Source organism: Mastigoproctus giganteus, chromosome 6 (assembly GCF_048544385.1).
Source record: "Mastigoproctus giganteus isolate SK-2022 chromosome 6, ASM4854438v1, whole genome shotgun sequence".
Lineage (NCBI taxonomy): Eukaryota > Metazoa > Arthropoda > Arachnida > Uropygi > Thelyphonidae > Mastigoproctus > Mastigoproctus giganteus.
Window position 1 is genome coordinate 229500730 of NC_143580.1, and position 24477 is coordinate 229525206.

General features: G+C 37.0%; 1 protein-coding gene across 1 annotated transcript in view; it reads right to left on the reverse strand.

The window, feature by feature from the left end:
• The window catches only part of RyR (Ryanodine receptor), an 841404-nt gene that overhangs the window by 23937 nt on the left and 792990 nt on the right, over nucleotides 1-24477 (reverse strand). The window contains exons 96-100 of the mRNA XM_090376454.1: nucleotides 20132-20244; nucleotides 13674-13734; nucleotides 13303-13449; nucleotides 9359-9490; nucleotides 514-562 (exon numbers count right to left, since the gene is read on the reverse strand). Of these exons, the coding sequence (XP_090232580.1) occupies nucleotides 514-562; nucleotides 9359-9490; nucleotides 13303-13449; nucleotides 13674-13734; nucleotides 20132-20244 (502 nt within the window). The remainder of the gene's footprint in view (nucleotides 1-513; nucleotides 563-9358; nucleotides 9491-13302; nucleotides 13450-13673; nucleotides 13735-20131; nucleotides 20245-24477) is intronic.

The following is a 24477-nucleotide window of genomic DNA, read 5'->3' on the forward strand; positions in this document are numbered from 1 at the left end:
GTGACCACTGGCAGATTAAAGGTTAAAAACATTTTTTCAGCAATGGCACCTCCCAGTCATAACAGAGTGGCATGGGGCCTGACAGATTCGCCTATTTCTTTTTTTTTTTTTATTTCTGAAAAACATTTTTGGGTTTTTAAAAATGCTATTTTTTTACATTTATTTTCAGGATTAATTTTTAAAAAAATTCTGTTGGAAAAAAAACAATAAATATAAATTATAAACATGAAATTATTGGTCATTTCCAGTTTCAAGTTCATAAAACCGTTATGTGTATGAAAATTCAAATTAACACATGTATTACTATGTTTTGCAAATTTCACTCTGTGTAACCAACACATATCACTTTCAAGACTACTAAAACAAAACTTTGTGTAAAATTATGAAGCTATATAGAAGGAGAGCTGCTAAATTCAAACTGGAAATTAATAAGTAATAGTTTTTTTTTCTTTCAGGGGAACCTATAAAAATCTAATTAAATGATTTAATATAGTTTAATCCTATCCAACTTACCAATTCCACCACCTGCTCGTACACCTTTATACAGATGGAAGACAAAGCACTGAAAAAAAAGAGTAGTAAAAGATATGAATTGTCATTTGATTAAAATATAAATTAGAAAATGAAAAACTGTTATAATTTTTTTTTTTTTTATGTAGGTTAGTGCAAATGCATCATTTTAACATAGCTATCTACCAAAGTAGTTATCTATTTAAGTAGTTAAATTAATTAAATAAATTGGCATCATTTTGGTTATATCTCATATCTTCATAACTGGTTATATCTTATACTTCATAACTGGGTTGTCACTATTGCAACACCAGGGTACCTGCCCACACTGAAGAGAAGCCAACAAGCTTTTAAACGGTGCCGTCTGGGTGGTGGCGGTATCCGCTGAGAATAAATAACAATAGTCTTCTCCACTGGTGAAGTGTTATTTATTCGAGGTAGTACAATACCATGGCAACTCGTGAAGACAGTCACAATATGAGATATAACCAAAACGATGCCAATTTAATTAATTTAACTACTTTGGTAGATAGCTTTGTTAAAATGATGCATTTGCACTAACCTACATATTAGTCATTCTATCTCGTAGCATGAAGCCTTTGCCCTTAAATACTTTATATATATATTTTTTATTAATAAGAATGTTCTAATACCCTTTTAAGATAGAGGTGAGTCTTGTAACATAAGGGTACTGAAGATGTCTTCAACTTTTAAATATAAAAACAAAGGCTTTATGAAACTTTATGAAAAATAATTTCTTGTTATCTCACCATTATACTACTTGAGAATTTTGTTTTAAGTGAAGTGCTATTATATCAATCTACACTTATAACAGGTTTGACCATATCTGCATAACCTCTCCCAAGCTAGCAGTTTTTCTGACCCACCTTACTCTGCCTCGAAGCATCAGCATATATTCTTGCACCCTTTATATTTACTGAAAGTATTTAAGTGTATCCTATCCCTGTAGATACTTTATAGGGATAGGACACACACTTAAATACTTTCAGTAAATAGAAAGGGTGCAAGAATATATGCTGATGCTTCAAGGTAGGGTAAAGTGGGTCAGAAAAACTGCTAGCTTGGGGGAGGATATGCAAACTAATAGATTAACAATAGCCACAGGCAGAGGTGAAAGTAATTCTTGCACTGCTTCTATTGGAATGAGCAGCAGCCTGGAAAGCAAGGTGCCACAGATTTCAAGGACTGATGGGAATCATCGTGTAACAAATAAATGAACAGGTTGTGTTACGGTAAATAAGAGTAAGAACAGTTGCATGTACACAAATGCTAGGAGCATAGTAAATAAATTTGATGAATTTGAAGTGCTGGTCGAGACATCAAATGGGGTCATTGTTGGGATATCAGAGAAGTGGTGTTATGCACATATAAGGAATGCAGAATTTGAATTTGGGGAGTATAATGTGTACAGAAAGGACAGACAGGATAGGAAGGGAGGAGAGGTTATGCTGTTAGCTAAGAAACACATAAAATCTAAGGCATGAAGTGGTATGTTGTAGTTCAAACTTCCTCCAACAGATGGTAGTACAGATATTGTCCAGTAGTTTGACAGGTGGCAAGTAACAATCATTTCATTAGTAGCATTAACATTCTGTGTCACAAGTTTGGAATGGAGCAACAAATGAATAACACATTTTGCTTTAAACTAAGACAATCTGCAACAGAAATGTTAAAAACTGTTTATGATGACGAAATATTAAGTCATACCAGTGTGTTTGAATGGTATAAATGGTTCAAAGATGGATGTGAGGATGTTTGTGATGACCCAAGAAGTGGGGATCCATCAAACTCTTGAAATGGGGACAGAGTTGCAAAAGTTTGAGAAACTGTGGCAACCTTTGAATGATGGCTAATGAATAAGGATAAGGATATTGAATATGAATAAGGCGATGTTTGTCGAATTCTGCATGAAGATTTAGGGAAAGGAAAAGTCTGTACAAAATTTGTGCCACAGAGGCTCACAGATAAGCAGAAGCAATGAAGAGTGTCATTATGTTAAGACTTCTCCAGACTTGACAAGACAATCCTAATTTCCTCAACTGTATTGTCACTGAAGATAAGTGCTGGGTGTTTCAGTATGATCCACAGATAAAGTGTCAGCATTAGCATTAGCATTAGTAGAGGCATTTGATGCAAGAAAGCAAGCTTATGCAGCATCAGCCAAAAAAAAAAAAAAAACCACTTCCACTTCACCCCACTGTTCGTTCAAAATACCTGTCCAGCTGAGCCTTAAACTTATTTAGGCTATCAACTTCCACGACAAGGGCTGGAAGTCTGTTCCACCAACCAACCACCCGCTGGCTAAAGGCAAATTTCCGCACGTCTATCCTACATCTGTCTTTCCTCAATTTGAATTTATGCCCTCTCAGGTGATTATTCTGAGCGAGAGGAAGAATCCTATCAGCATTGAGCATGCTCAAACCATTCAAGGCTTTATACACCTCTATCAGATCACCTCGCTGGTGCCTAGTCTCCAGACACTGTAATTTGCAAAATTTAAGCCTTTCTTCGTAAGAGCACCCCTTTGTTCCATTCACTAATCTTGTTGCCCTTCTCTGTACTCGTTCCAGCAGCTCTACATCCTTCTAGAAATGAGGCCTCCAGACCTGTATACAGTACTCTAGGTGTGGCCTGACCATTGCCTTATACAAGGGAATAATCACCTCCTTATCCCTGCTAGAAAAATTCCTATATATCATTGACAATACACCATGAGCTACTCTTGCAGCCCGTCTGCACTGCTCAGAGAACTTCATATCTGCCTGCACAACCACCCCCAGGTCCCTTTTCATTCTCTACCACTGTCAGTGTAGTACCACAGAGTTGATACGTTGCTCTGGAGTTGCTGTTTCCCATGTGTAGTACTTTACATTTGTCAATGTTAAACTTCGTTTGCCACCTCTCAGCCCATCTGCTCAACCTTTCCAGATCCTGTTGCAGCAGCATAGTGTCAGTAGTGTCATTGACAACCCTGCCTACCTTTGTATCGTCAGAGCATGCAGTAGACTTCAAAATCATCACCAAGGCTCAAATATTTCATTTACAGAAATCCAGGATCAATTAAGTGCATACTGGCTTTATTTAACTTAAATCTGTGCTTCGGAGGCACAGATTTAAGTTAAATAAAGGCAAGTAGCAATGGTTTTATTGAAATATACCATATAGTATTCAGGAATGATGCAAAAGAAATTCTAAAGACTTACAAGCATCCTTATTCATCCTCATCATCAGCCATTTTCAATCCACTGCAAGATGAAGACCTCTCCAGCAACTTTCTAGTTTCTTCTGTTTTGTGCAATGGCCATCCATTTACTACCCACAAACTCATGAATTTCACCTGTCTGTCTCCGTCATTGTCTTCCAGGTTTTCTTCTAGCTCCTCTTGGGTACCATTCTGTTATTTTCTTAGCCCATCTGTCATCATGTCTTTGAGCTATGTGTCCTGCCCAAGACCATTTTAGTTCTTTAGTTTTGATAAGAATGTCCTTTACTTGAGTTTTCTGCCTAATCCATGTGTTTCTCTTCTTACCTAACATTCTGATTCCCAATATAATTCATTCCATTCTTCGCTGTGTAGTTCTCAGCTTCTCTTCCATTCTTTTGGTGAGTGCCCAAGTTTCACTTCCATAAGTCATGGTGGGGAGTATACATTGGTTCATTATTTTACTTTTCAGACAAATTGCAATATTGCTCCTCAGTATGTGACTATATTTCCTGAATGTTATCCATCCAAAATTTATTCTTCTCTTGACTTCGAGCCATTTATCATTATTACAGCTAATGACTTGTCACAGATTAGCATTTAGCATTAGTATTAGCATTAGTAGAGGCATTTGATGCAAGAAAGCAAGCTTATGCAGCATCAGCCAAAAAAAAAAAAAAAAAAAAAAAAAAAAAAAAAAAACCCACTTCCACTTCACCCCTCTGTTCGTTCAAAATACCTGTCCAGCTGAGCCTTAAACTTATTTAGGCTATCAACCTCCACCACAAGGGATGGCAGTCTGTTCCACCAACCAACCACTCGCTGGCTAAAGGCAAATTTCCGCACGTCTATCCTACATCTGTCTTTCCTCAATTTGAATTTATGCCCTCTCAGGTGATTTTTCTGAGCTAGAGGAAGAATCCCATCAGCATTGAGCATGCTTAAACCATTCAAGGCTTTATACACCTCTATCAGATCACCTCGCTGGTGCCTAGTCTCCAGACACTGTAATTTGCAAAACTTAAGCCTTTCTTCGTAAGAGCACCCCTTTGTTCCATTCACTAATCTTGTTGCCCTTCTCTGTACTCGTTCCAGCAGCTCTACATCCTTCTTGAAATGAGGCCTCCAGACCTGTATACAGTACTCTAGGTGTGGCCTGACCATTGCCTTATACAATGGAATAATCACCTCCTTATCCCTGCTGGAAAAATTCCTGTATATCATTGACAATACTCCATGAGCTACTCTTGCAGCCCGTCTGCACTGCTCAGAGAACTTCATATCTGCCTGCACAATCACCTCCAAGTCCCTTTCATTTTCTACCACTGTCAGTGTAGTACCACAGAGTTGATACGTTGCTCTGGGGTTGCTGTTTCCCATGTGTAGTACTTTACATTTGTCAATGTTAAACTTCATTTGCCACCTCTCAGCCCATCTGCTCAACCTTTCCAGATCCTGTTGCAGCAGCATAGTGTCAGTAGTGTCCTTGACAACCCTGCCAACCTTTGTGTCATCTGCAAACTTGGACATTAAGCTTGATATACCATCATCAATATCATTTATAAATACAGAAAACAATAATGGACCCAACACTGAGCCCTGAGGGACTCCACTAATAACATTAGTCCACGATGAGCAGTGTCCATTGATTACCACTCTCTGTCTTCTCCCCCTCAACCACCCCTTTATCCATAGCAGCAATTTGCCTCCAATGTCACACTGCTCCAATTTGTGTAGCAGTCTTCCATGTGCAACAGTATCAAAAGCCTTTCTAAGATCCAAGTATATAATATCAAAGTTATTCCCTGCATCCAGTTCTTTTGTGACTGCATCATAGTATCCAATCAAGTTGGTCAGGCAAGACTTCCCCTTAACAAAACCATGCTGTGTCTGAGCTATAACTGAAGTCTTGTCTAAATGATCCTGCAGTGCTTCTTTAACCAGTGCCTCCATTAATTTTCCTGGAACAGAAGTTAAGCTCACAGGTCTATAATTACTTGTGTCAGCCTTTGATCCTCCTTTGTGAATTGGGGTCACATTTGCACATTTCCAGTCTATGGGTACCTCCCCTGAGTCCAAGGAAGCTCTCATAATTATGGCTAAGGGTTTGCTTACTTCCTTTGCTGCCTCCTTTAATATAACTGGATAGATCCCATCCACCCCGGGTGCCTTTCTTGTGTTTATCTTCAACAGTTTCTCCTCCACTTTACTCCCAGTTATTTCAAGATTCTGTAGCTTACTGCTAGAGTTGAATACACCTCTGGCATTCCCCTTGCTGAATAACTCCTCATGTGTGAATGTCGATGCAAAATATTCATTTAGTTTGTTAGCTACCTGAGCAGGATCATCAACAGTTGACCCATCAATATCAAGTGGACCAATCTGATTCATCCCCTTCCTTCTAGAGTTTACATAAGTAAAGAACTCTTTGCTGTTTTTCTTTGCATCCCTTGCCAAGGATTTCTCGTAATCTGCTTTCGCCTGCCTAACCTCCTTTGTAACTTGGTTGCATATCAACTTGTATCTATCATAGGCTTCTGTGTCATGTGTTAATTTGTAAGTATCCCATGCATTTTTCTTCTCTGCCATATGCCTCATTAGTTCATCTGACATCCATTTTGGCCTAAACCTTGAACAATATTTCTTAGTTGGTATGTAAAGCCTAGTAGCTTCCAAGATAAGTTCTTTGAATGCTTCCCATTTTGAATTTGCTGTTGGTAACATCATCAGTTGGTCCCACTGTATAGAATTTAAATACTGTCTCAGTCCATCGTAGTCGCCTTTACCGAAGCAATAACCCTTCCCTTTACCCCTAATGGTAGTTACCTCTTTCAGTAACTCCCACTTCAGCACACTGTGATCACTGCCACCTAGTGGTTCATTTATCTGCAGATTCTTAATGCATGAAGAATCACTGCTGATAATCAAATCAAGAGTATTACTCCCTCTAGTTGCCTCCCGAACATGCTGATGTAGAAAACAATCATCCAATAAATCCACAAAAGCCCTGCTAGTGTGTGAGTAACCAGCCCCCAAATTCCAGTCAATATCTGGGAAATTAAAATCTCCCATTATAAGACTCTCTGATTTACTGGCCCACTCTATTTCCCTGTACAGTTCCTTATTATACTCATCAGAGTCATTAGGCCTATAGCACACCCCTACTCTCAATTTTGATCTCCCAATGCTTATGTCACACCAAACTGACTCAACACTGCACTGTCCAGCGATGTCGACTGGCTTCACTTCCTTGGTTTTTATGTGTTTCTTAACTAATAGCATAACCCCTCCCCCCTTCCTATCCTGTCTATCCTTTCTGTAGACGTTGTACTCCCCAAATTCCAGTTCTGCATCCCTTATATCTGTGTGACACCACGTCTCTGATATCCCAACAATATCTGCCTTTGATGTTTTGAGCAATACCTCAAATTCATCAAATTTATTTACTAAACTCCTAGCATTGGTGTACACGCAAGTATACCTGCACCTGTTTCTATTCTTAGCTACCCTAACACAACCCATGTGTTTACTTGTACCGCAATGGCTCCCAGCAGTCTCTGAAATACCATGCATCTTGTTTTTCAGGATTCTGCTCATTCTAATAGAAGCAGTGCAAAAATCTCTTTCACCTCTGCCAGTGGCTACTGTCAATCTATTGGTCTTTGTCTCCCCCCAAGCTAGCAGTTTTCCGACCCACCTAACACTGCCTCGATAGCATCAGCAAATATTCTTGCACCCTTTCTATTTAAGTGTATCCCATCCCTGTAGAAGCAATCTCTCCTGTTAACAAGTACAGTCCAGGCTGAAAAAAATTCTACCCCTTGAGCCTTGCACAATCTTTCCAGGGCCGAATTGATCGACAAGGCTCTCATCATATACTCCCTCCTATCGTGTCTGGGCAGAATTGCAGACACTTTCAAATTCAACCCTAATTCTCGGCTTTTGTTCAACAGTGACCTGTACTTGTTAAGTAATTCTGCCGGTCTCCTACTCTTAATATTATTAGTGCCAACGTGTACAACTATATCACCTTTTGTGCCCTTAAAAGATGATATTCGCTCTACAACGTCATCAACCTTTGCCCCTGGCAGACATACCCTGGTCCTGTTCCACCTATCTTTTTTACAAAGCATGTTCCCCGTTTCCCTGACAATAGAGTCACGAACAACTACTAGTTCCTTCGGGACCAGCGCATTCGGCCTTGGGGGTTGTCTCTGTGTCACGCGATGCCCAAGTGCAAGCTCTGGCGTTGATGTGGGCAGCTGAGAGCTTGATGGGCCCCTCAATTTAGTTCCTTCGAGGGCATCCACCCTGTCCTTCAAGCTCTCATATAGGCCCACAAGAACGCCGAGTTGTTGCCTGATATCGATACACTCCTTGCATCGCGCACACACAAAGACATCCCCCTTGGCAGTATCATGTCCCGTACCCGATTGCTCTGCAAACTTCAAGCAAACAGTGCATTTTATAAGGCTGTGAGTCAGAGGACAACTGCCCCCCTCAGTTCTGCTCTGAGCCACAGCGCTTCCATTAGCTTGAGCCTTTTGCTTTGCTGCTCTGGTCTGAGTCATGATTCTATTAATTTATTAATTAATTATAATTAATTATGTTATGTTATTAATTATGTTAAATATAATTAATTATATTACGTTTGTAATCTAAGTCGTTATATGTATTTATTTAAACGTACAATTTAACTGCTAACGAAGTTCAACTAACACTATCTAGTACGGCATACAACTATCGTATCACAATGGCGGGAAATTTACGAACGGTATCGGAGTTGAAACACGTGGAAACCTTTACCGATACTTTTATGCAATTACAAGGCCGAGTAAAGAATAAATACACCAAGTTAATCAGAAAATCACAAAATAATGTTATACTACTAAATTTAAATCAAAAGTTTTAGAAAAACAATAATTTCAAATCAATAAATAAGAAAAATCCACTTAGCAGCTTGGAACACGACCGTCTCTAGTAGCCTCGTCAGCAGACCAGATAAGTATATAACTCCACCTTGTCAATTACTGCTCCTTCAATCATTATATCCCTTTCTGTGGCATACTTGTTCATAATTACTTTTGTTTTAGCCATATTCATCTTTAGTCCAAAATCCTTACTAACTCTGCATAACTGATTAAGATTTTCCTCTAATTCTTTGAGATCATGGCTTATGACCACAATGCCATCTGCAAATTGTAAATGGCTTAGGTACTCTCTGTTCACATTGACTCCTTCTGTGACCAGTCTAATCTTCTGAAAGCTTCCTCAAGGGCAGCAGTAAACAACTTTGAAGATATTGTTGACAATAGCAGACACACAAATTAATATTTTAGTACAGTTTCATCAGTTAACTGAACTACATTTATAGTAAGTTTTCTTAAGAACAAAGAAGACCCTACATGTTAAGTTTTAAATCAGGTGGTGAAATAATAATGGTATAAGGTTTTTTATACTTATAAAACCTACAATAATCATTGACATAAACCTAAGAGTTAGTGCATTTTATTAACTGATAACATTAGTGTACTGCAATCATCCAATTAACAACATTTTCACTTAGTGTATCTCATAATAATTCAGATTTCATTCACATTTAAATAAATTAATGAAATTACTTACTGAGAACATACTGTGACATTTCTGGTCCACTTGATCTTCTTCTTCTTGAACATAAAACTTTCGGAAAAAATTGAATGCAATGACAGTATAAATATACACAATGATAGTCAGTAGCATCACAGTCAGAACCAGCTATGAAAAAGAAAAAAATATCCATTTTAATAAGTACAAATAAATGGAAAAATAAAATAAACATAGAATAAAAAATAAATAGTAGTAAAAAAATAAAAAATAAGTACAATGATTCAGTCTGGACATGAGTTTGTAGAGGCACTAATTTCATTGTTGGCAATAAGTGAAGTTACAATAAATATTAGTATTAATAATAACCAACTAATGCAAGGAAGCCAGGCATTAATGAAAAAAAACCAAATCCCACATGGTTTTATCTGGGCATTGGTTCAATCTTCCTTAAATTACATAAGCTTCCTAGTTCTGCAAAATTAAGTGATAATTTGGTCCAGCAGTTAATGATCCTTTAGCTAAAAGAAAATTTTTACCCTTTGGCTAAAAGAAATCTTTTTTCATAATCAGTCTAAAACCACCGTATCTTAACTGTATATCCTTCAGTTTGTGTCCTTTGTGAAAAAAAAAAAAGGAAAAAAAGTTATTTTTACTATTCAGTTTTCCCAGGCCTTTACAAAGTCCTAAATATCTCTATCAAATGCTCATGTAGACGTATAGCCTCAAGATTTTTCAGCCACAAAACTGAACTCACTCTGTAAGAATAACTTCTTTACACCAATAACTAAGCTTGTTGCTTCTTGCTGAATCTTTCAGCAGATCCACACTCTTGCTAAAATGAGGTATCTAGTACTGGTCCATAATAATAATAATAATAATAATAATAATAATAATAATAATAATAAAAATAAATACTAGTCCCTAGAAAATATACAAATAATTGCATGATCCTATTATTATCATGCAACTTTCATCAATGTGGAAAACCACAACATATCAAGGTGAAAGCCTTAATATGTCTTGTCTTTGGTTTTCCTCAAAACCAAGTATAGAAACAGATTGAATGTGGAACCAGACTTAAGGAAAAAATTCCTTTTTTTTTTAGCTGCTACTATAAAGTTGCTATGTGATGTTAAACATCATTGTTCATATTAATTATTTAAAAGTATAAAGTAAATGCATAATAAATGATGTTGTTGTAAGATAAAAAAAGAATACAAATTTATTTTTTAATATGAATTTATATTTTTTGGTCTTAAAAAAAAAGTAGCAAAAACAATCCCCCTGCTATATAAAGCTTGGAAAACCCTGTTATATATAAAACATTCAAAGTGTACCATAAATAAGGCTTTATGTAATGGAATAAAAATCAAGTACTGAACTAGCAGCTTGTCTGCCATGCTAAGAGAACTTCATGTTGTATTAAGCAATTAGTGCAAAATTGTTTTCATTTTCAAATGCCTTCAATTTATTGCTTATCAAGTTCCTGAGTAATAAGATAATTTAGGATTACTATTACAGTATCTAAATGTATGAGAGGCATTTGAAAAGTTTGTGGTCTCAGTAAGAAAGGGTAGTGGTACAGTGTTAAAAATTTCTGTACTTAAATGTATAACACTTCAAACAGTAACTCACTAAGTTTCATGCAGTTTCAATAATGTGTTTTTTTAATAACAAGTGGTGAAATCAACAAAGTTGCATGAATGAGGAAAACCGGACAAAATCAGTCACCATGCAGTCATCCAATATTTGGGAAGAATGGACTAATACCAAAAGCAATTCATGAGGACTAATACCAAAAGCAATTCATGAGGACTAATACCAAAAGCAATTCATTGGTGGAGGATGCCCCTTCCTATTCCATGGTTAAGAAGTGGGTAGCAGAATTTAAATGAGGGATTCGGCAGAATTTAAAGGAGAGACTGAAAGATGACTCATGCTGTGGAAGACCTACAACATTTATCATTCCAGAAGTTGATGAGCAACAGTTCTGTACATGGCCAGTGTCTTGGACATCTCAACTGAATGCATGTACCACATGATAACAGAAGTTTTCGCTATGAAAAAGGTGTCAGCACGATGGGTCTCAAAGTTGGTGACAGCAGATCAAAAAATGCACAAGAGTTGTCCGGTAAAATGAACATTTGCATCATTTTCAAGTGGATCCAGCAAATTTCCTTTCAAAGTTTGTGACCATGTATGAGATGTGGGTCCATCATTTCCAGCCACAGACAAAGGAGCAGTTCAAACAGTGGAAACACAGCTCTTCTCCCCTCCAAAGAAAGCCAAGTTGAGTCTTTCTGCTGACAAGGTGATGACATTGGTTTTTTGGGATGCTGATGGAGTGCTGGTAGTGGTTTACCTTCAGAAAGGCCAGACAGTCACAGGTGTATATTACACAGACCTTGTGAGGCAAATGCACGAAAACATCAAAGACAAATGCCACAGAAAACTCAACAAAGGAGCTTTGTTTCACCAAGACAATGGGTCTGCTCACAAGTCTGTCATTGCCATTGCTGCACTGCATGAGCGTGGCCTTTAATTCTTGTACGATCCCCCATATATACTAGATCTAGTGCCATCAGACTTTCACCTATTTCCTAATTTGAAAAAATACCTGGCTCGCATCCATTTTCCCACTGACAATGACATCATTGCTGCAGTGGATGCATTCCTAGAGGCCCAAGAGAAAACTTTCTTTGCAGCTGGAATCAATGCATTGCAGCATCAGTGACAAAAGTGTATCGACTCTAAAGGGGGCTATGTTGAAAAGTTACTTGTTATCAGACTCCTCAAATAAACCAATTATACTCAGACCACAAACATTTCAAATGGCCCCTCGTAGAATAATAGGCGAAAGTTTATTCAGACAATCAATTACTCATTGGCTGAATGCAAATTTCTACTAATCTGTTCTTCAACCATTCTTTTCATTTTAAACATTAGCATTAGTACTAGTAATGGCAAATGATTCAAGAAAGCAAGATTGTATAGCATCAGCCAAAAAAAACAAACAAAAAACCCCAACACTTCTCATATCAACTGTTTGTCCCTTTGAACAATTTGTACAGTTGTGCCTTGAATTTATTTAAAATACCTACTTCTACAATACTAGGTGGAAGTTTGTTCCATCAATCAACTACCCACTGGCAGTTGATTGTTGAATTTATGGTCCCCTTGTGTGTGTATGGGTATCATCTGAGAAAGAGAAAAGATGCCATCAGTATTTAGTTTACATAATCCAATGAAAGCCTTAAACATTTCAAATATTTCTCCTTGCAGATACTGTCTAGTTTCCAGACACTGCAATTTACAGTCTGCAAGTCTTTCTTAGTCTGACTAAGGATATTCTGACTAAGTCTTTCTTAGTCAGAATATCCTTTTTTTACCATTGACTAATTTTTCTGCTCTCTAAACCTGTTCCTACAGATCCATATCCTACCTAAAATGAAGTTTCCAAACCTGTATGTAGTACTCAAGATGTGGGCTAACATTGGAATAATCACCTCTTTGTCCATACTGCCAAAATTCATCTATTTTATTGACAGAACACCAAGCTACTTTAGCAACCTGTTTGCACTGCACAGAGAATTTCATGTGGGAGGACACAACATGAGATTCTCTGTGCAGTGTAAACAGGTTGCTAAATGGGCACTGTCTTCTGCCACGCAACGATTCCTTTATCCATAGTAGTAACTGATCCCCCAATGTCACACTGCTTCAATTTGTACAGCAGTTGTTCATGAGAACAGTGTAAAAAGCTGTACTGAAGTCTGTAAATACTCATTTTGCCCTTTGTGAATAGTAGAAATATTACCATATCAAAAAAAGAAAAAGTTCCTAGTTTAAAAACGTTTGGTTCTTGCAGTTCATCTTCTTTGATAGAATACCAGTGAAAAATCCTGAAAACTTTAAAATTTTAAAGCTCTAAACTTTTAAAATTAAATATATATTTTAACTTGTGTTTACGATAATCTTACCTGTTTGCCATTGTGAGTTACAGACTGCAGGATCGTACGTAACGTTTTGAAGCCCACAGCAACATCAAGAAGATGAGCAGCAAAGAAGAAATAGTTGAAATTACCCATGACAGAGAAAGTAAAGTACCACAGATTGTAGAGGAATGACTGGAAAACAAATTTTCATAAACAAAAATATAATTTTATTTAAAATAAATATTTTGAATGTGATTTTAAAATGCTAACATTTAATGATTACAAATGTTAATGCAAATGTAGTATTTTAAGAACTGGTTTTATTATACTAAAAAAATTCTGCCTTGAGAATGAATATAAGATTAACAAAAATAAATAAATATATTTTAAAAAATATATTCTGCACTTATACTTACATTATCAGTAACAGTTACTCCTGCTTTCCAGATTTGGTATCTCCAGTCTAAACCAGTGATACTAAATTAAAAAGAAAAATCTATATTAAAAGTCTGACAACATAAGCAGAAATTTTGTAGATGTAAAATTTTAAATGGGACAAACTACTGCTTTACACACACACAAGCATAAAACAGCACTAGAAGTGATGTGATGTGATGTGTTGTGTTGTAATGCATATGAGCAGACAATCTTAAGTCGTCAATCAACAAGTGAGGTAAACATAAAGGCACATGAAATTAGCAAACAACTATTCAGTATTGACACACTGACTGAATTCTTTGCAGTAATGTTGGCACACAGATTTATTTGTTCTTTGCTTGCACTGACGTTGTACATGAATAAACTTTTTATGTACATGAATAAACTTTTTATACAATTTTAAGATCTGTTTTGATTTACAGCTCAGCACAAAAGCAAGTGTTTGCTTTTAATGAATTAAGGAATAAGAAATTTTTCATAATTAATAAATTAAGAAAATGCTCCAGAACACTCTAGAACAGTGGTTTTCAAATTGTGTTCCATGGAATCCTGAATTTCTGCAAAGTGATCCCATAGTTTCTGTAAATGTCCTGTTAATTTTTCATAATTTTTAAATTTAATTTGTCCTGTTGTAATACTGCTTTTAATTCATTGTTAGCTATTGTTTTTAAAGATATGAGGTTTCCTTGGAAGATTTAGAAATGAAAATCGATTTTGCAGCCCAAATGTAAGATTAGGTTTTAAATTGGGTATTGTATACAGGTTTGAAATCACATTTTAGGTTAGATATGGAATAAACTTCCCTTGCCAGAGAGAGATTCAATTTGAATTTGTATTATAATTCTTGAAATATTAGTGTATTAAAGGGCCTAATCAGTTTAGGTTATAAGAGTTCATTCTTACCATAATGAAAAAATAAGAAATGAAGAAAAAAATAATATGAGGATTTTGAGATAAAATTAACAGGTCAGTATTATATTATATGTATAACTGAGTGGACATAACTGAAGAAAATAGGTTAAGGTACTGATATGTGCTTTCAGTAATTTAGTTTCTGTCCAGCCCAGTTAGGTGAGGCACCCTGACTGTGGGGAAGCAACCGCAGTAGGTGGTAAATAACAAAGTTGTTGTATGGAGGGGGGAACATCATCTTGATCAATGAGAGCAAGGAGTTAGACCTGTCTGAAGTAGGGCAGCAAGGATTATGAAATTTGCAGAGTGCATAGGAAGGAAAAGTAATCTTTAGTTCTGGTGAAAAAATGTGAAAGGTACATACGTTTATTTGAAGAGTTTGGAAATGTATGGGCTTTTAACTAACTTTTGTTTTATAAAAGTTAGTTAAAAGAAATTTGAGCAGTAGGGAATGCACTGCAAAGAGCCACACTGGAGTACAACAAAAATAACTGAATCTGTATAGCTAAACAGCTATCAAACATAATTATTCCTATATCACAGAATTACTAGTTTGGTGAGTGTTAGGGGGTCCAATGTATGAATCAGTAATTTTGTTAAAGATAATATGGAGGTTATATCACCTCAGGGACTCACATCTGGTGAGTATGGGCTTGGCACACCCAGGGTCCTGAGCTAGATATCATCATCATTCTTCTCTTTCTTGGTGATTCCCCTCTCTCTCTCTCTCTCTCTCTCTCTCTCTCAGGATAACTCAGGAATTTTTTTTTTTGGCTGGTGCTGCATAAGCCTCAGGCTTCCTTGCACCATATGTCTAATAATAATAATAATAATATAGGACATGATTAACAGTTGATAATTCAGAATTGGCTGTGTACTAATATGATGCAGTATCTTGTACGTGGTTTAACAGTTGATCTTAATTACTAACATACTAACATATGAACATAACAAGGATAGGACAAATTTGATTAAACTGAAAGTAAATGGGAGGGGGGGGAGAAACTATAATAAAGATGTTAAGATATATTGGCAAAAAGTGTTAAGAAATAAATGAAAGTGATAGCCACAAACAGAATTCCACACAGGGAAATTTAGTCTGTTAATAAGGGAATAAGTAAAGGAAGGAGTAAGAATTATGGTAAATATTAACTTATGTTGCACTGAAATTGTCATGGAGAATTTAGATTAGCATTAGCATTAGTAGAGGCATTTGATGCAAGAAAGCAAGCTTATGCAGCATCAGCCAAAAAAAAAAAAAAAAAAAAAAACCCACTTCCACTTCACCCCTCTGTTCGTTCAAAATACCTGTCCAGCTGAGCCTTAAACTTATTTAGGCTATCAACCTCCACCACAAGGGATGGCAGTCTGTTCCACCAACCAACCACCCGCTGGCTAAAGGCAAATTTCCGCACGTCTATCCTACATCTGTCTTTCCTCAATTTGAATTTATGCCCTCTCAGGTGATTTTTCTGAGCTAGAGGAAGAATCCCATCAGCATTGAGCATGCTTAAACCATTCAAGGCTTTATACACCTCTATCAGATCACCTCGCTGGTGCCTAGTCTCCAGACACTGTAATTTGCAAAACTTAAGCCTTTCTTCGTAAGAGCACCCCTTTGTTCCATTCACTAATCTTGTTGCCCTTCTCTGTACTCGTTCCAGCAGCTCTACATCCTTCTTGAAATGAGGCCTCCAGACCTGTATACAGTACTCTAGGTGTGGCCTGACCATTGCCTTATACAATGGAATAATCACCTCCTTATCCCTGCTGGAAAAATTCCTGTATATCATTGACAATACTCCATGAGCTACTCTTGCAGCCCGTCTGCACTGCTCAGAGAACTTCATATCTGCCTGCACAATCACCCCCAAGTCCCTTTCATTCTCTACCACTGTCAGTGTAGTACCACAGAGTTGATACGTTGCTCTGGGGTTGCTGTTTCCCATGTGGAGTACTTTACATTTGTCAATGTTAAACTTCATTTGCCACCTCTCAGCCCATCTGCTCAACCTTTCCAGATCCTGTTGCAGCAGCATAGTGTCAGTAGTGTCCTTGACAACCCTGCCAACCTTTGTATCATCTGCAAAGTACATTAGTACATTTAATCAAAGACAACAGGGAAAAAAATTGATTTCTAATACAGTGAAAGGTCATGATTGATATTTAAATAGAAATAAAGCTTTAAGACAGAAAAAGAGATAAATCTTTAATGATGGATTAAGGATTTATCTCTAAATGTATGCTGTGAGTGAATTCACAAGAAAAATTAAAATTAATGCTCAGAGTGGCAATTAATTAATGAGTTTGTTTAGAATTTTTGTAAATTTGTAAATATTTTATTTTGGTTTGGCTGATAAAATTGTTTTCCTTTAAATAAATGTGTAGATGTGTATTTGAAAAAAAAATTCTAACAGACAAAACCATCTCTTTGAATCTGAATTTTTTTGAAGCAACGCAGTTAGAGGGTGTAGTGATTCTTGATACTTGGTAAGTGGTGAGCTGTTAATCAATAAAACAGGTTAATGTTCTGGTCTGAACTGAGAGAAGGATAGAATATACAAAAAAAAAAAAAATAATAAATAAATAAATAAATAAAAAAAAAAAAAAAAATATATATATATATATATTGTTGAACAGAATAACAAGAAAGTGGAAAATTTAATAAAAAAATAAAATAAAAAATATAAATAAAAAAATAAAATAAAAATTTTAATAAAAAATTAATAAATTAATAAAAAAATAAAATAAAAAATATAAATAAAAAAATAAAATAAAAATTTTAATAAAAAATTAATAAATTAATAAAAAAATAAAAAAATAAGAAAATTAATAAATTAATAAAAATAAGAAAATTAATAAATTAATAAAAATAAGAAAATTAATAAAAAACTGAAAATAAAAAATTTTATTAAAAAATGTAATAATTTTTTTTTTTATTTTGCTCACAAAATTTTATTTTAATTTATTTTGGTAATAATAAATATTTAATATACACTTAAGTTAGTTATAAACCAGTTATACAAATATATTAACAAATAATCAGTAGCTTTCGGGACACGTGTCCCTTTGTCAACTGACAAATTAAATACAAAATTAAATACAATACAACGAGCTGAGTGAGGCACGTTAATCATGCGTCATTGTTGTTGCGCGGGCGTGTGCTGCTTTCTACGCCACTGATCATCCAGCAATAAAACGGTTGTCTCCAGGATGGGATGTAGACGTATGCCTTTCTGGCGATTTAATGCCTTTGGATTGCTTACTATGTTGAGTGACTCTAGCCATAGGCGGTGGCGAGAGTGCCGTGAGTGGTCTACTATTTTAAAGTCGCGTTTGGGGTCAGGATCGTGGTTGGTGGCCCAAAAATGTTCCGCGACCGCGGACTGGTCAGTTTCGGCAAGCCGGATTGCTCTGCCGTGTTCCGTGAGGCGATCCTGGAGACGCCTTGATGTTTCTCCTATGTAGCAACTGTTACAGTCTCTACAGGTGATGCGATATACCACATTGCTGCGTAAGACAGGTGTGACAGGGGTCTTCACGCTGGAGACAAGTGAACGTAGGTTCCTGCAGGGTAATTGCACACATTTGATGTTGTAACTTCTAAGGACCTTCGAGATCCGTCCTGACACGCCTGGATAATAGGGAATGTAGGCGGACGATATACCGACTTGGTTCGGTGGTCTTGGGTTGGATGTGAGTTCTTCTGCCTGTAATAGGCATCTGCTTAGTACATGGGATGGATAACCACATTTGGTTAGGTCCGCCTTCACACGGGAGATCTCGTTACACCTAATTGTGTCGGTGCTGGAATGGCTCCAAGCCCTGGAGAATAGGGTGCGGGCAGTGCTATTGAGATGGCTTGGTGCGTGGCCGGACCTGTAGTTAGTGAATTGACCGCACCACATTCCCGTTCCAGGAACGGGAGCGTACCGTTCACCGCTCATGTTCCTGGACGTCGAAGTGCATCGCGTAGGCCCACATCTAGAGACCTCAGTATACCGCAAACCCACATCTAGAGATCTCAGTATACCGCAAACCCACTTCCTTTGCTGCCTCGTTTAATATAACTGGATAGATCCCATCCACCCCAGGTGCCTTCCTAATGTTTAACTTCAACAATTTCTCCTTCAATTTTCTCTCAGTTATTACAAAATCACTGAACTCCTTGTTAGAGTTTGATAAACCTCTGGCATTCCCCTCCTTGAATAACTTCTCATGTGTGAATGCAGATTAAAAAATACCCATTCAGTTTATCAGCTATCTGAGCATGATCATCAATAGCCAAACAAGCTATGTTAAGTGGACCAATCTGATTCATCCCTTTCCTTCTAGAGTTTACATAAGTAAAGAACTCTTTGCTGTTTTTCTTTGTTGTCAAAGATTTCTCGTAATCTGCCTTCGCCTGCCTAACCTCCTTTGTGACTTGATTATAGACTACCTTATATCTGCCATAGGCTTCTGTGTCACCTGATGATTTATATGCATTCTATGCATTTTTCTTCTCTGCCACAAGCCGCATTAATTCATCTGATATCTATTTAGGCCTAAACTTTGAACAGTATTTCTTAGCTGGTATGAAAAGCCTAGTACCCTCCAAGATTAAGTCTCTGAAGGCCTCCCATTTAGAATTCACCATTTCTCCACCTAACGAGTTCTTAACTAGTCTTTTCCCTTTCTTCGCTCATTTATCTCTCTCTTGTTATTAACATTAGCATGAATAGAGGCATATGATACAAGAAAGCAAGCTTATGCAGCATCAGTCAAAAAAAAAAAAACCCGCTCCCATTTCACCCCTCCATTCATTCCAAATACCTGTCCAGCTCAGCCTTGAATTTATTTAGGCTATCAACTTCCACAACAAAAGGTCAAAGTCTGTTCCACCAATCAACTACCCGCTGGCTAAAGACAAACTTCTGCACATCTATCCTACAACTGTCTTTCCTCAATTTGAATTTATGCCCTCTCAGGTGATTATTCTGAGCAAGAGGAAAAATCCCATCAGCACTGAGCATGCTCAAACCATTCAAGGCTTTATACACCTCAATCACATCACCTCACAGGTGCGTAGTCTCCAGACACTGTAATCTGCAAAACTTAAGCCTTTCTTCGTAAGAGCAACCCTTCTTTCACTTCTCTCCACTCTTCCATCTACCTTCATTCCTTTATCTTTAAAACTATTAATCATGCTCATTGTGGTGGTCTATCTATCAGTAACCCTAGAATATCCTGTCTTTCTTTTCCTTTCCTTTCTTCTCTCTTTTCTTTTTCCTTCTTTTTCTTTCTTATTATTTCATTGTCTTCTGATATAAGGTTACACACACACACACAAACACCACAATTGGTGATCAAACCAGTTGTCAATAAAAAACTAGTACAATGTTGTTTAATGTAGTAATAAGTGTAATTTTTAAAACATGGTTATGGAAGAGATCTTTTAAAATTTTTCAAATACATTTACAATGATATTTATTAGAAAGGTATACTTTACTATACCAGCTATTCACAATATGGTATTACTCACAAGCTAAAGAAGCCAGAAGACTCCTCTTCTTGGCTAAAGGAACTGCTCTTATCCATTCCTAGTAAATTGCTGATAGAATCATAATCATATGTTTCACTATACTTTTCCCGAACCTGAAAAGTTGCAAATTGTCAAATGTTAATAGCACTGATTATTAATAATAAAAATAACAGTATTGTCTTATAAATTATATAATTAGGGATATTAAGAAATTAACAGTAAGTGGAAAACTTAAAAATCATGATCATGTTACCACTGATCAGGTTTTTTTTAGAACAGAAAATCTAGTGGTAATTATATTAAGTTTTTAATAAGAGCAAAAGGCAAAGAGTCATTTAGCATTAGCATTAGTAGAGGCATATAGTGTATGTAATGTACACTGAATGGACAGAAATCATGGGATACATACCTAGTAACAGGTAGGCCCACCTTCTGACCCAATAAGGGCAGTCACATGGTGAGTCATTGAGTTCAATAGTTCACGAAAGCATTCCACAGGTATTTCCATCCATGCTTGCTGCATCTCTGTCCATAATTTCGTCGCTATCCTGGGTGGAGGATGCAAAGCTCGAATGACCTTTTCACAGCATCCCAAAGATGCTCCACAGGGTTCATGTCCAGTGAACAGGGAGGCCATTCCATGGTGGTGAAATCTGCGGAATGCTCTTTGAACCATGTTCTAGTCACCACAGCTCTGTGCGGAGACAAATTGTCCTGTGGCTGCACGATAATCAAGAAGGAACGAAGATGGTCTTCAAGGATGGACACATAACCTGGACCGTTCAGAGATACATCTAGACATACCAGAGGTCCCAACGTGTGCCAGTTGAACACCTTAGACCAGTGGTCGGCAACCAGTGGTCCGCAGAGTAATCTGAATATATTTGCAATTTTTGTGTTTATTAAAATATTTTATTATATTCTGATTCTACTTTTTTGCAATTTTTGCAATTTTTTGCAATTACGTTGCATGTTTATAAAAGGCCCAGTGCAATATCCAGTATTAGCGGTGCTTTTATTGTAAAAAAATATAGAAAGCTATTTCTATTTCTTATCGATGGCCTAGCCTGGACATGGCACAGTTTGCAGGTAAGTGAGCAGTGATATTTTTATTTTAACTGTGCACAGTGTGATATTTAATGGCATCAAAGAGCTTTCTTGTTTGGTTTTAGATTCAAATAAAATAACCCCAATGAGTGAGACAAAGCAAGCAAGCATTTTGCGCTTCTTAGGTAATACATCGCGTTGTCATGAGTTGGTTAATGAATCAGAGCCTCTGCAGCCACCGCAAGGCATCATCAGGAAGGACATTAGAACTGCAGGCGGAGAGAAGAAAAAGTTCAAAGTTTCAAGAAAATATGATGCGGACTACTTGATGTTTGGATTTATTCAAGAACCTGGAAGTGAACTGGATCCATGGCTGCTTTTTATATATGTGTTGTGAGAGTTTATTCAATGATGCCATGAAACCTTCGAAACTCAGCAGGCACTTGCAGTCAAAACACCCAGATTTAGCTAAAAAGCCAGCTGAATACTTCCAAAGGATGCGTGAAAATTTGCAAAAGCAAAAAAGTTCATTAGCAACAATGATTGTTGAAGATAAGTCCTTAGTAAAATCTTCTTATTTGATAGCACTTCAGATCACGAGATGTAAAAAGCCGTATACGATTGGAGAAGAATTACTTAAGCGTTGCTTGTTACAAGCCTGAGAAGAGGTTTTGGGGAAATAGGCTGTCCAGGAACTGAAAGGAATTCCTATGTCCGCTAACACTGTGAAGCGCAGAATTGAAGACATGGCCAAAGATATTGAAAATCAAGTGATTGCACTTGTGAAAAATTCTACGTTTTATTCAATTCAACTTGACGAATCAACAGACATAACTAACAAGGCAGTTCTTTGTTTTGTGAGGTTTGATTGCCAAGGAGAATTAAAGGAAGAACTCCTCTGTTTGCTAATCTTGTTGGGTAGAACAACAGGCTCTGAAATTTTTAATGCGCTTAATGGTTATTTCCTGAAACACAGTATTGAATGGAAGAAATGTGTTGGGATATGCACACACAGTGCCACAAGCATGACTGGACATAGTTCAGGAGTTGTTGCAAAAGTGAAAGACGTTGGACACCCAGACACCTTGTTTACTCATTGTGTTATACATCGTGAGCAACTTGTGGCGAAAAGATTATCTCCAGAACTGCACGAAGTACTCTCTGATGTAATTAAAACTGTAAATGAAAAGCGCTCAATTCTTGAATATTTTGCACTTCTTAGGTAATACATGAGATGTATTACCTAAGAAGCGCAAAGGCACTTTGTGAAGAAATGGGCTCTCAGCATACTCATGTTCTTCTTCACACTGAGGCGAGATGGCTGTCGAGGGGCAAAGTACCCGATTATTCGACCTGCACCAAGAAGTCAAGTTATTCTTCCAGCAGCAAAATAATTCGAAGTTCCATGATCTCTTGTCCAACAATGATTGGCTAGCCAAGCTTGGCAAACCTGGCAGATATTTTTTCTCTGTTAAACGAGCTGAACACGTCCTTGCAAGGACAGCTTACGGACGTGTTCACACTGCGAGGCAAAATAGGTGCATTTCAAAGGAAGATATTGCTGTGGCAAACGCAGTTGGCTGAAGAAGATCTGCAAATGTTCCCAAATTTTGATGATTATATGAAACAGGAGGATGTCAACTGACAGGTAATAACTCTTGTTCGATTGCACTTACAGTCACTCACTGACTCTTTTGGTCATTATTACCCAAAGGAAGAGGACCCCAGACATGGAAATACGTGGATAATAGATCCATTTTCGGCGAAAATCGAGGATAGTAATTTGAACATGAAAGAAAAAGAAAGCCTAATCGAGCTATCATCCGATGACAGTCTCAAAGGTAAATTCAACTCGTCCCTAACAAGATCTCATTTTTGGCTTTCTGTAAAAAGTGAGTACCGAGTGGTGAGTGAAAAGGCCATCAAAATTTTAATTCCATTCGCAACTACATATATGTGTGAAAAGACATTTTCATCAGTTACGGCAATTAAAAACAAGTACCACTGTCGGCTAGAAATACAAAAGGCTCTCCATGTTGCAGTAACGTCATTGGAGCCAAGAATCCAACAGCTTATTTCGAACAAGCAGCAACAAATGTCACACTGATTATTTGGCTATAATTAATCCTTTATACACCTCTATGCCGAGGTGCACTCGATATTTGAAAATTGTTAATATTAATTGTTTCTGTTAATTATTTTTTAATAAAATGAAATTTAAAATTTTTTTTTTGCATTTTTCATAATGAATATATCTGCGTTTATTTATTATACTTTTTTTTAATCATTATAAGGCCATTATATTATTAATTATATTAACATTAATGATATAGCATTAGCATTAGCATACGATGCAAGAAAGCAAGCTTATTCAGCATCAGCCTTAAAAAAAAAAAAAAAGCAAAAAAAAAAAACCCACCACTCCCATTTCACCCCTCCATTCGTTCAAAATACCTGTCCAGCTGAGCCTTAAATTTATTTAGGCTATCAACTTCAACAACAAATGATGGAAGTCCGTTCCACCAACCAACTACCCGCTGGCTAAAGGCAAATTTCCTCACATCTATCCGACATCTGTCCTTCCTCAATTTGAATTTATGCCCTCTCAGGTGATTATTCTGAGCAAGAGGAAGAATCCCGTCGGCATTGAGCATGCTCAAACCATTCAAGGCCTTATACACCTCTATCAGATCACCTCGCCGGTGCCTAGTCTCCAGACTCTGTAATTTGCAAAACTTCAGTCTTTCTTCGTAAGAGCAACCTTTTGTTCCATTCACTAATCTTGTTGCCCTTCTCTGTACTCGTTCCAGCAACTTAACATCTTTCTTGAAATGAGGCCTCCAGACCTGTATACAGTACTCAAGGTGTGGCCTGACCATTGCCTTATACAAGGGAATAATCACCTCCCTATCCCTGCTAGAAAAATTCCTGTATATCATTGACAATACACCATGAGCTACTCTTGCAGCTCGTCTGCACTGCTCAGAGAACTTCATATCTGCCTGCACAATTACACCCAGGTCCTTTTCATTTTCTACCTCTGTCAGTGTAGTACCGCAGAGTTGATACATTGCTCTGGGGTTACTGTTTCCCATATGTAGTACTTTACATTTGTCAATGTTAAACTTCATTTGCCACCTCTCAGCCCATCTGCTCAACCTTTCCAGATCCTGTTGCAGCAGCATAGCATCAGTAGTGTCCTTAACAACCCTGCCAACCTTTGTATCGTCTGCAAACTTGGACATTAAGCTTGATATACCATCATCAATATCATTTATAAATACAGAAAACAACAACGG